The 12,687-nt window shown below is 35.0% G+C and overlaps 1 protein-coding gene across 6 annotated transcripts in view; it reads left to right on the top strand.

Moving 5' to 3' along the window:
* Positions 1–4,154: 4,154 nt before the first annotated feature.
* LOC147410775 (uncharacterized) overlaps positions 4,155–12,687 on the top strand; it is a 32,230-nt gene continuing 23,697 nt past the window's right edge. For 2 of the 6 annotated variants that reach the window (XM_086439995.1, XM_086439975.1), the window contains exons 1-2: positions 5,788–5,887; positions 11,919–12,406. In XM_086439995.1, coding sequence (XP_086296121.1) covers positions 12,314–12,406 — 93 coding nt within the window. In that variant the 5' untranslated portion in view covers positions 5,788–5,887; positions 11,919–12,313. Of the gene's footprint in view, positions 4,552–5,620; positions 5,888–11,918; positions 12,407–12,687 lie in introns of those variants that run through there. The other 4 variants (XM_086439956.1, XM_086439986.1, XM_086439971.1 and 1 more) reach the window with 4 other exon arrangements.

The following is a 12,687-nucleotide window of genomic DNA, read 5'->3' as shown; positions in this document are numbered from 1 at the left end:
TTTTAGAATTTTTCTCAAAATATCACCATTTGATTTCTTTGAGACACTATTTAAAAAACTCGGGGTATTACACATATGCAAAAGGGTTGACTTTGGAGGAAGAAAATGCCTCAAGTAGAGTGACTTTGATTACTTGTTCTTGAGGGTCCAGGTGCAAATCAAACTTATCCAACTCTCCCATGATTGGAAGACTCAATAGTACAAAGATGTTTTCAAGAGTAATAATTATCTCTCCCCAAGCGAGGAAAAATGTATGGGTCTGAACGCTCCATCTACTTATCAAACTAATTAGGCTAGGAGTTTACTTATCAATCTTCAGACAAATCGAAATGCATATGGCATCATAGATGCTTACCTGCTTTAACTTCTAAGTAGACATCTCGTGTTGCATCATGGCCATCACCCAATTTACCGACGCCTCTAAAGGTGAAGTGTAACTATCAAACTTCACTGGTGATAAAACAAAGTTGTTATGACTAGCAGGGAAACATACGATGACTTTAGTAAAAGTAGTGATGCCCTCGTCGTTCCCCAAATTCAAGGAGATCTAGACATGATGATCAGATGCGAGAGAACATAAAATTGGTCTTTTAATGTTCATCGTGTACTATGTCTCTAAAAAGGACACGAACATAATATAAAATTAAAATTAAAATTAAAAACCTATTTTAGATTTGCAAATAGGATCATTCTAGTAAGGATTGAGGGACTAATATTCCAGATTTTAGAAAACCAAAGCAAAATGATGTGATTTTGGAAAAAAACTAAATTTTATCAAAAATAATTAAATTAACTAAAAAAATTCTGAATTGGAAAACATTTAAAGAGATTGAATCCACCAAGAATAATTAATTTAATTCAATTTATTTTCAAGTTCTTTTTTTGGATAACTTAAATCATGAAATCGATAAAGGTTCTTTATTCTACAAGTTTAACAAATAAAACTCATTTTTTTTATAAATCTAAGAATTGACTAAGATTTCTTTTCCTTCAAAACTTTTATCGTCTAATGAGTCTACATTACAACGAGTAGCCAATATAAATTAATTATGCTTGAAATGAGGAATAAGGAGAAATAAATAACAGAATTTTAGAAACAAGATTTGGTGAAGATGAATCTATTAAGAACTTTGAAAAATATGCAAAAAATCTAAAAATAAAAATAAAAATAAAAATAAATTAAACATCTATGCGTCATTAATATTTCTAGATTGAGAGATTAACCAAGATTCATTTTAGAAAATCAACAAATAAACGGATGAAAAATAACTTATCTTTTATGAATCTCTAAAATAAATCTTAAAAAAATATTTGTCTTACAATTTGTAGAAAATAATATATAAAACCTAAAATAAAAGAGAAAAAGAAGATATTATGAGATGAGAGACAGAGACAGGAGTGTTAAATTATGAGAGAATCCAAAAACTTTGAGAGTAAATGTCTTTTTATAAATAAAAACTAGGACTGCTTTGACAACACATTTTTTCTTTTTGTTGTCTAAATTAGATCTCCTTTATGAAATAGAATTATCTTTCCCTCTGAATTAGAATTTTAGCACCTTTGACCTTGTCCTATTTTGACAATTGAATCAAAAGTTATGTCTAAAATGGTGTAACATGATAGACTTGAAGTCTCTAACTTGTTATATATTTTTGATCAATTAAAAATCCCAATTAGCTTTTCTTCGTGAAATACTAATTTGTTATCCTCTAAATCAATTTTCTAATCTCCTTGACCTTGCTTTATTTTGATAAGTGAGCCAAAAGTTATTGACAAAACAGTATGATGTGGCATATTTAGAATGAATGAACTTGATTCTTGTCAATCGGGAATCATTAAATCTCTTGGACCATGCTTTGACTTCAATTTTGACTTTTGACTTTGGTAATTTTCTTACTTTTTGATTATTCAATTCCCATCTATTTTTCCTGCAAGCAATGAACATATAATAAAATCATCGAAATTTGTAAAAATACATGCAATTTAGTCAGTAAAATATAACTTATGATGAATTAACTGTTACGCATGATTTTATGAAGAATTCATAACTCTTAGATTAGAAAATACGATTAAGTACTCTATAAAACAATGAGAAAATGCACACTTTTAGGCACTTAACACTCAACAAGAAAGATGTCGTCTAAACGAAAGAGCGACCTCTGATACGTCGTCTCCTTTTTAGCTATAGAGGGAGTCTTCTTTTTTTGGTAGCTAGCTGGAAGTGCTCGCATAGACTTGTCTTGCCTCGCCATAAAAAATGAGAAAGATGATAAACCTTGGGTTCAGAAAGAAGAAAATGAGACGTCTTGAGCTTGAAAAAGGAAAATAGTTCAAAGAGGAAAATTACGAAAGTATGAAATGAAAGGAAAATACCTCATTTTAAAGCATCAGTATCTTGGGTAGTCATCATGCATTAAAAGAGGCACATGTCTCGAGAAGATCATCATAAGAATGCCGTAATAATGAGTCCAAATGCTTCAAATCTCGAGTTTATACGATGAAAATCATCATCTGGTGCAGTCATTCCAAATTTTTTTTTTTTTGCACAATGAATAAATATCAAATAGACCCATTTATGGGGCATGGGAACTTAAGAAACAAAATGGTTGGAATTGATTCTAAATCGCAAAATGATACATTAGCTGTAAAATAAGGGAGGACTCAAGGCGTTGTGTTGCAAACCAAATCGTAATGGTCGAGGCACATGTCCTAATTGACAAGAAAAAGGACGGTGTCATGATATTGGAATACATATGAGCTCATACATGTGCATAATCCTCAAATCATACACATGTAGGGGGACTAATGTTGATATAGGGATTTACCTCTCGATTGGGGAGTTGACGCATTGGGGAGCCATCATTTGGTGCGGGTGTGGCATTATAAGATTGGAGAGTGTTATGTGGCATCAAGGGGCGAATGGTGTTGTTGACCTGGATAGCAAAAAACAAGGGACTTCTAGAAGGAGAAAGTGTGCGAGAGCATGATTAGACAATGTCATGTGATGAGTCATGTGGGGAGCACACCAGCCAAGTGGCGAATTATCACTAGGCACTCAAGATGGTTGATAAGGTGGTAGGATCAATACGACAAGACGTGAGAGAATATTCTAACGAAATTAGAAGAATCTTGACATTGGGATCCCTAACCCTAGTATTGTATAAAGGGAAAGTGTCATTTTGTCTTCTTCACCTTATCCACCTATCTCTCATACAAGTAAAAGTAAGGTTGTGCTAATCTTGTCTCTTTCTAAGATTGTCCTTGGACTCTTTCAAGGTGACCTATGACTAATTATGTAAAACTCTATTTTTGTTCCTTGGTTTCCTACTCTATCATCATTAGTCCTTTCTTAAACTTTCTACACACATTGAGATACTAAATCTTTATGCGTTTGACATTTGAGTCACACCATCATTTTTTATATATTTGGTATCGATTTTATAATCAAAAGTGACCATAGGTTTGTGAATGGAATCCACAACCTTAATCTTTTCAACAAAGCTCTTACATTACATCTTAGGCATAAAATGATTTGGATTTTATCCAAAATTTGAGTGATTCAAATATGAATTTAGCAGGTTTGGTTCTTTGGAGTATATCCAAATAGAAACATAGGTTGGATATGGGTTGATCTCCATTGACCCGAGTTGAATCCGGGTCGAATATGGATCCACCCTTAATATCCACCTAAATCTGAATGATATATTGTTTTGAAAATTATATTTTTTTATATTTTTCAAGATATCTTACTTTTACTATTTAAATATAATATGAATTCATATAAAGTATAAGAATTATAACAATAAAATATAATGGTACAATAATTAGAAAAGAAATATAATAAAAAAAAGTATTGAATGATTCAAAATTATTCGACCCGAATTAATTAATTAGATCAGATTGAATCTAGATGTAGTGAAAGTAAAATGGTTAGGATATGATTTTAGTTTAATAGGATTTGAGTCAGATTCATATTTGAATATAAATAAAAAATTTGGATATGGATATACTTATATCCGGTCCAAACCCAACCCATTTAAGCTCTAATTACTTCACGTGACAAGACATGCCATAACAACCTATTCTAGAGCTAACATGGTGAATACTTATGGAGCTAACAAATCATACATCCAGAAATAGATTTCAGACTTATTCAGCTTAGTCAGAACTCAAAAGACTAACAACCTCAAGCGATATCTCTAAAATCCAAAAGAGAACATTTCACCTTTCCGAGGGATATGCTTCATCAATTTGAGATGGTTGGAGTATCTTAAATAGTCGCAACGTGGAGGGGACACGTGTTCTATATAGAAGAAGGTTTCTTCAAAACTTTGAATCAGCTGTCCGCTTCAAAGTCTTCCCTCTTCTCTCTCCGCAATCTAAAGCCATCTGCTGAGACGAAGAACTCGAACTCGAACTCGAATTCGAAGTCTTCTTCTTCTTTTATGTCTTTGAAACCCTAGGGTTTCAGAACTCAATCTTCGATTCTCACTCTGAGATGGAAGATAAAACCCTCGAACATTTCGAACTGATTATGAAGCCAGTCTGACACATGGTTTTTAAACTCGGTATTTGGTCTCGTCTCGTTCACCTCTGATACCGAGTTAACTCGGATGATACGTCTCGTTCAACATTAAAACAATGGTTTTTAACCATTTAAAAAATCTGAAAAAATCTGAAAAATTTAGGAAAAATTCAGAATTGATTCCTATTAAAAAATGAACCCCTCAAAAAAATATAAAATTAAAAAAAAATTTATAATATACCTATCAATCAAATTCACGGTAATTAAATAAGGGTCCCGTTCAATGGCTAACTTTTTGGCAAAACATTTTTCAAAACATGAGTTAGAAGCTTTGGAATGGGCTGATTTTTGGTGAAGATGATCTCTACGGTGAGGAGATTATCATCACCAAAAATCAGCCCAATCCAAAACTTCTAACCCCATAAAAAATAGTTTACAAAAAATGGACGGTCCACGATTTTTCAACTTGTAAACATGAGTTAGAAGTTTTGGAATGGGCTGATTTTTTGTGAGGATGATCTACTCACCATAGAGATCATCCTCACCAAAAATCAGCCCATTCCAAAACTTCTAACTCATGTTTTGAAAAATGTTTTGCCAAAATGTTAGTCATTGAATGCTACCCATTAAATAAAACACATGTTTCCTAAAGATTAGTATAAATTTCTAATGAAATTTTCTTCAAAAAGCTTCTAAAGAAAAAATAAAACAAATTATTAAAAATACATTTAAGTATTTATCACAAGAAAATAATAATATCAATCAATAGCTATTGCTTGTAAAAATAAAATAGAAATTTTCATTTTTAACTTTTTTTTCACAAAACTCGGTTGTCTCGGTTAACTTGGACGAGATTTTGAAAATCTCGTCCTATACAACTCGTTTGTTTCACGAGTTAATGTAAAATCTGTAATATCTTGGATATCTCGTTTGTCTCGGACGAGTTTTGCGAAAATATCGTCCGAGACGACTCGCATATCTCACGATACACGGTTGTCTCATGACTCATTGTGAGTTGGTATCGTTAGGCTGCGATACCGAGTTAACTCGGACGATACGTCTCGGTCTCGGACGAGTTTAAAAACCATGAGTCTGACATCATTCGAGCTCTGATTCATCAAATTGTCTAGTTTAATTTTTTTTTTTTCGATTCGATCTTGTACGATCAGAAGAATGGATTCGCAAGATTCATCTTCATCAGCGGTTACAAGTAGAAATGGTTCTTCCGGGGACGAAGATGGGCTTCTCTCTATCATTTATGGCCTCGCCAAAGACGCTGCTTTTCTGTTTCAATCGCGGAGATTTTCTGAATGCATCGATGTGTTGAATCAGTTGTTGAAGAAGAAAGAAGATGATCCAAAGGTTAGGTTTTCTGTACTTTTAAGCTTTCCGATTTTTTTTTCTTTACCCGCTTAATCACTCCACCTCTTTTGATATTTGAGTCGATTTTGACAATTTGATCGGATCCAGTTTTAAATCAATCAGATTATTTCGAGAGAGCATTGCTTCTGTTATTGGACTGTTTCGTAATTAGTTCAAAATTTTAAACTGTAATTGCAGTTCGAAATATGAGAGCTACACAATACTGAAAACCTAACTATGTGGCAAACCTTCGATTGAGGTAATTGTGCAAAAGAATAACGAAAGATAAAAAAAAAGCTACCTTTATTAAAGGGATTGATACAAATGGTCTAATTTTCTTTCCTTTGACCCACCTTTCTTTTTCAATCCACTCATGGTTGAGGTATATTCAATCAAGTGGGCTATGGGCATGATCCTATCAAATGACCTTGTTATCTGCTAGAAAGAAATTTTATTTCCTCAAATGTTAGTTTTTTTTTTTATAAGTGTATTTCCTCAAATGTTAGTAGATTGACCAACATAGTTGTAACTGCCAATATGTGATTTCCAGTGGTAACCCAAATATGTTGTAGGGAAGGAATTCACCCTACAATCCATGGTATTAACCAAGATAGATATGTTAGGAGCGAAACTTATCCAAAGAAACTACATTTTACTATATTAATTGCTAGCCACAAAACCGCCACGAAACACTGTAATAGCCTATGTAGAAAATAAAGATGATCAAGGGAAGTTTTTAGGAGAACTAGAGAATCATCGGCAATCTGCAAATGAGAAATCATAGGACCCCTAAGACATGCACAAAACCCACAAGGGGTATTTCTGGACCTCAACTCCTCATCATCCTAGCTCATCATTGATGTTAATGGTAAAGGGGAATAAGTGAATTATGATTGTTAATGATTTTATCAAAAGCTTAAATTGGGACACACTTGAATTCATTATACCAATGGACTTAGCCCACAAAAACATTTTATTTGTGCTTCCTTGTAGTGGGGTTTGAGGATGGGGATCATGCTTACTTCGCTTTTCGTCTGTCCTAAGAATTCGGGGAAGCTTTAAATTTGTTTAAAAGAGGTTGATGTAGGATGGAGAGGGAAGAGGATGAAATACTAGGAGGTTAGGGAATTTGATTTGAGGATTTGGGTTAAGGATCTTGGCTTATAGTTAAAGGAAAGGATTAACGGTTGAGGGAAAGGGGTTTTAAGTCCCAAAGGGTTTTATTGGCCATTGTGAAAGGTATCAATAAATGCCAATGGGGTATGTAAAATATAAAATTTTGTAGTTATGACATTATGCAATAGGATATTGTAATTAGGTTTAAAGGTGTGGAATAAGGTTATGTAAAAGAATATATGCTAGGTTTGGAGAAGAGATTTAATGGTATAGGTGTTTATAGTTTAGTAAGGATTTGATGGTTTCTTGTGGACCAAGAACTGCTTTGGATGGGTTGATTTCTCACAAATAAACAAAAAAAAAAAATGTAGAAAAAGATGGATTGAAGGAGAAGATAAAGATAAAAAGAAGATTAAGTGTATGTTTGATTGCACATGGAAAATAGGGTGGAAAATCAATTTCCATGGAAAATGACATTTTCAAGTGTTTGATTGCACATGGAAATGGAAATTCATTTTCCACCCCATTCAAAAAATCCACTAAATCATGGATTTCACTTTCCCATCCATATGGGTGGGAAAATGAAATCCACCCATATTTTCCATCCTCAATTCTTCCCTACCACCACCACCACCACCACCACCACCATTACACTAACCTTGTAGTCGTCGTCATCGCCGTCGTCACCATCGCCGTCGCCTTTGGTTCCGTCTCCGACCACCTTCTCTCTCTCTCTTCTTCTTTTTCTTCTTCTCCATCCCTCACCTCCTCCACCACCACCACCACTATGTTCTCCCCCCATCTTCCTCACTTACCTCCGTCGCCCCCTCCACCGTCTCCGTTTTCGCCGCCGCAGCAGTCGCCGCCACCGCAGTCGCCATCGCCGTCGTCGCCGCCGCCACCTTCATTGCCAGATCCTCCCCCCTCCCTCTTCCTCGTCATCTTCTTCTTCCTCTCCCCCTCTTCTCATCTTCTTCCCCCTTCTCCTCTTCTTCTTTTTTCTCATATTTTTCCATGATTTTATCCAAGTGAAATCAAACAATGGAATTTGATTTTCCAACCCTACCTATTTTCCACAACTAATTTTCCATGGATTTCAAATTCCATGGAAAGTGACTTTCCATGCAATCAAACATACCCTAAAGAGAAAAAAAAATGGTAGATTTACCTTGTAATCACCCCAATGATTTCCATGGCATCACCACATTGAATGCATTAACATTAAAACAAAAAAAAAATAGAGATTTTTGTAATTTTTTGAATTCCATAAAAAACTTTAAAAAATAAGATGTGTTTAAATACTAAAATAAAATCCTAAAGAACCAAATACTTAACTTAAAGATAAATTACAAAAATATTTCAATTTTTGAAACTTTATCTCTCCTAAAATTTCAACCCTTATAAACATAATAAAAAGAGTTTATGTTGTCTGAACCTAGGTTTTGATATCAATTTGGTGCAGGACAAAGATGGAAGATGAAATACGGATGGTAAGGAATCTGATTTGGGATTTTGGTTAAGGATTTGGGTTATGATAGGGTTACCCTAAAGGTTTAGGATAAACCCAAAATTATTTGGGTGCAATTATAAGATTTTACAATTATGGTTAGGAATTAGGTTTATAAGGTAAAGGAAACGTTTAAAGGTTAGGGTTTGTATGTTAAGGATTAAGGGTTGAGTTCAAGAAAATCAAGAATAAAAAATTCATGATTTCTTGAAAATCAAGAGAGGGTTTTATGGGTTGGTTTTTTGATGGGGTTTGAGGATTATCGATGGTTTCTTTTGTCCTAAGAAGGGTTTGGATGGGTTGGTTTCTCACAATTAAACAAAAAAGATGGATCGGAGAAGAAGATAAAGATAAACAAGAAGATTATATAAAAAAGATGGTAGATTTACCTTGGAATCACCCCAATGATCTCCATGGCATCACCACGTTGAATGCATCGACATTCAAAAAAGAAAACAAAGACTTGTCTATTTTTTTTATATTCCATTGTAAACTCTAAAATAACCTAAAGATATGTTTAAATACTAAAACAAAATCCTAAAGAACCAAATACCTAAGCTACTCTTAATAATAACTTAAAAGATAAATTACAAAAATACTTCAATTTTCGTAACTTTATCTCTGCTAAAATTTCAACCCTTCTAAATTTAATAAAAAATATACTAAAGTTACCAAACAGTTATACTAAGATCATGGGAAAATAACATGAAAATAAGTCCCAAAACAAAAAAAATAGGTCCAAACTAAAAGCCTAATGAACTTGTCTTCAAACTTTGATGTCCCCATTGGAGGTTTTCCCTCAACCCTCATCCAAACACACCATTGATGTTAATCACAAAGACGGGGGAGTCTATGCATTAGGATTCTTGCTTCTTTCGTGGTCTATGCACTTTGGGCACAACTTATGAACCAATGGTTGTGATTCGAACCTTTGTATCTCTCAAGTTTTAACTTTTCTATTCGTTGCATTAAGTGGGAGTGAATTTGAGTGTGAATATGTGTACTGCAGCTAGCTTGTTTGTACAAAACAAGGTAAACATAAAATGAATACAATGCTAATAATACATTTGAAAAAATAAACAGGTGTGATACTATACATAGCCCATTTTGAAATAAAGAGAAAACAAGTGGTGTCTTATTTACCTTTAAAAAAAAGAGTACTATCTTGAGCACACCCTAAACTATAATGTTGTTGCCCAACATCCTTGACCATATCGTGTATACTTTATGCGCAAAGTGGTATCAAAGAACTTAAAATATCTATTTATATGCAAAAAATATGGAGTATCTTTGTATGTAGTGGTTGCGTCTGTTGAAACTTCTTTGGAATGTTCTAGGTGACGCTCACAAATATAATCTTGTAGTTGTGTAAGCTAAAGACTTAGTGGGTCTTGGTTTGAGATCCTTCAAGGAAACAAATATTTGAGTTGTTGGGGGAGTGGCTTTGGAGATTCATTGAGGAGTTGGAGGTCTTTTTAGAACGTCGATAGAAATCAGGCACTGTAGTAGGAATCATGATTTAATATTTCATTCTGTTCGCAAATTTTTCGGCTGAGACATTTCGGTTTCACCTGAGATTGGCAAGAAACATTGACCAGTGAAACATTTAAGGGGGACATGTGCCTCTTCATGCTCTTTGTCCTGATAGTATTCTCTTCCCCCTTACACCTAAAATCTTTGAGTGCATTTGTTTTTTTCAGGATAGGACCACTCATCGTAAGAAATTAAATGACAAAGCCACTTGATGTGTTTTCTTAGGTTACTTGTCTATGTCAAAGGGGTATCGCTGTTATGATCTCATTTCTCATCGTGTAATTCATTATTTGAATGTCACTTTTTTTGAAAATGTTCCTTACTATGTTATATCTTCTTTGCAGGACTCTTTTTCTTTGTAAGATCCTTCTCCTATAGTGTTATCCTCTCTGATTTTTTCTCTTTCTCCATCGCCATCTCTAGTTTCGCAGCCACTAAAGATTTACTCTCGTCGCCCCTCTCCAATCTTGCCAACCTCCTCCTTGGACTTAGGTATACCCTCACCTACACCCACTCCTATTCCTTCTATTTCTGACTCTTACTTGCCTATTGCGCTTCACAAAGGTAAGCGGGGATGTGTTATTGATTATCCTATTGCTCAGTTTGTTTCATATTAGGGATTCTCTCTCTCTCATCGAGCCTACCTTGCTGCCACTGATTCTATCCGAGTTCTTCGGTCTGTATCAAAGGCGTTGCGAGATCCTTAATGGACTGGAGTCATGACTGCTGAGATGGATGTTTTGCAGAAAAATCACACCTGGGAGCTTGGTCCTCTTCCCTCTAGGGAGTAGACTGTAGTCAAACTCTCTACTGTTCGCCTCCTTATCTCTTTAGTTGCATGGCACTCGTAGGTCCTTCACCAACTTGATGTGAAAAATGCCTTTCTGAATGGTGATCTAACTGAGGTTATTTTCATGGACCTCCCTCTTGGGTTTCAGCTTCAGGGGGAGTATTCGGGGAAGGTTTGTCGTCTTTTCAAATCTCTGTATAGCTTGAAGCAGTCCCCGCAAGCCTGATTTCAACATTTCTCTGAGGTTATTTTATTTATGGAGTTTTTAAGATGCCATTCAAATTATACTCGCTTTGTTCGTCGAGGAGTAGATGGTCGTTGTACCATTGTTTTGGTTTATGTGGATGATATTATCGTGACTAGAGATGATGCACAGCGGATTGACATAGTTAAGATGCTATTGGATCGTGTTTTTGAGGTTAAGGATTTGGGTCCTCTCAAGTACTTCGTGGGGATAGAAGTGGCCCGTTCTCGTTGTGGTATTTCGCTATTTCAATGTAAATACACATTAGATCTTCTTCAGGACATTGAGATGTTTGGTTGTCGTCCTGCCTCCTCCCCTATGGATCAGAATCATCGTCTTCATGTTGAATCTGGTGATCTTTTATCTGATTCTTCTTCTTATCAGAGACTTGTAGGTCGTCTGATTTATCTGACTAACACCAGATCGGATTTGACCTTTGCGGTAGCGTAATCAGTCAGTTTATGCATGTTCCATGTACCTTTTATCTTGATGTCGTTAATTTTATTCTTCGCTACTTGAAGTCTCGTCTTGGTCTTGGACTTTTTTATTTGTCTATTGCTCAACCACATTTGTCTTGTTTTACTAATGCTGATTATGCTGCTCTTATAGATAGGAGATCTACCTCTGGTTTTTATATTTTCCCTGATGGTAACTTGATCTCATGGAAAAGTAAGAAACAGAATGTAGTTTCCCGTTCTTCTGCTGAAGTTGAGTATCGGGCTATATGGTCTTTGGCATTTGTGAGCTTATTTTACTTAGATCTTTATTGATGGAGCTGTCTCTAGTTCTTCCACTTTATTTTATGATAACAAGTCTGTCATCATGTTTGGATCTGACTCAGTTCTTCACGAAAGGATCAAGCATATAGAGGTTGATGTTCACTATCTCAGGGAGAAAGTTCGATCTGGTGATCTTCAGACAGTCTTTGTGTCTTCTTCAGATCAATTTGCTGATATGCTTACAAAGTCTATTCGTCTTTCTATCACTAACTCTCATCTTGTCAAGCTGGGCTTAGTTAATAAATCAGTCCCAGCTTGAGGGGTAGTATTGGAACTAATGTTTATTGTTTTATGTTTTTTTTTCTATTATTTCTATGTAAGGGTGTTTACGTCCATTCACACTTTTATTAATATACATATTTCCCTAGCTCTCATTATGAGATTGGAGAACTACTTTCTACAATTCTTCTAGAAGGTTGTCTTTCAAGGTGGCGAAGAAAAGGCCACACTAAAGCTTATGACTGTGCATGCCTTTCAACGATTCTTAAAAAAAAGTACACATGGGTTAATGGGTCACCTCTTCTTAGTAGCACCTGACCCCACACCTGAGGTAACAATACATCCCTCCATTTCTGACATGCTCCACAACTTTTCTGTGATCTTTCAAGAACCAAAAAACCTACCCCCTCCCAAACAACATGACCACTCCATTCCTTTAAAGCCTGACGCCGAACATAAAAACCAGAGGCCTTATAGAGTTCTTTATATCCAAAAATTTTTCATTGAGAAGTTGGTCCACGAGATGTTACTTCCAGGTATCATCCAACCCAGTCCAAGCCCCTTCTCTTCACTAGCTCTCTTAGTTAAAAAGAAGAATGGCGATTGGAGGTT

This window comes from Akebia trifoliata, chromosome 1 (assembly GCF_017979445.1).
Source record: "Akebia trifoliata isolate Shusen 1 chromosome 1, ASM1797944v1, whole genome shotgun sequence".
Taxonomy (NCBI): Eukaryota; Viridiplantae; Streptophyta; class Magnoliopsida; order Ranunculales; family Lardizabalaceae; genus Akebia; species Akebia trifoliata.
This window is presented reverse-complemented; position numbering and strand designations above follow the sequence as displayed.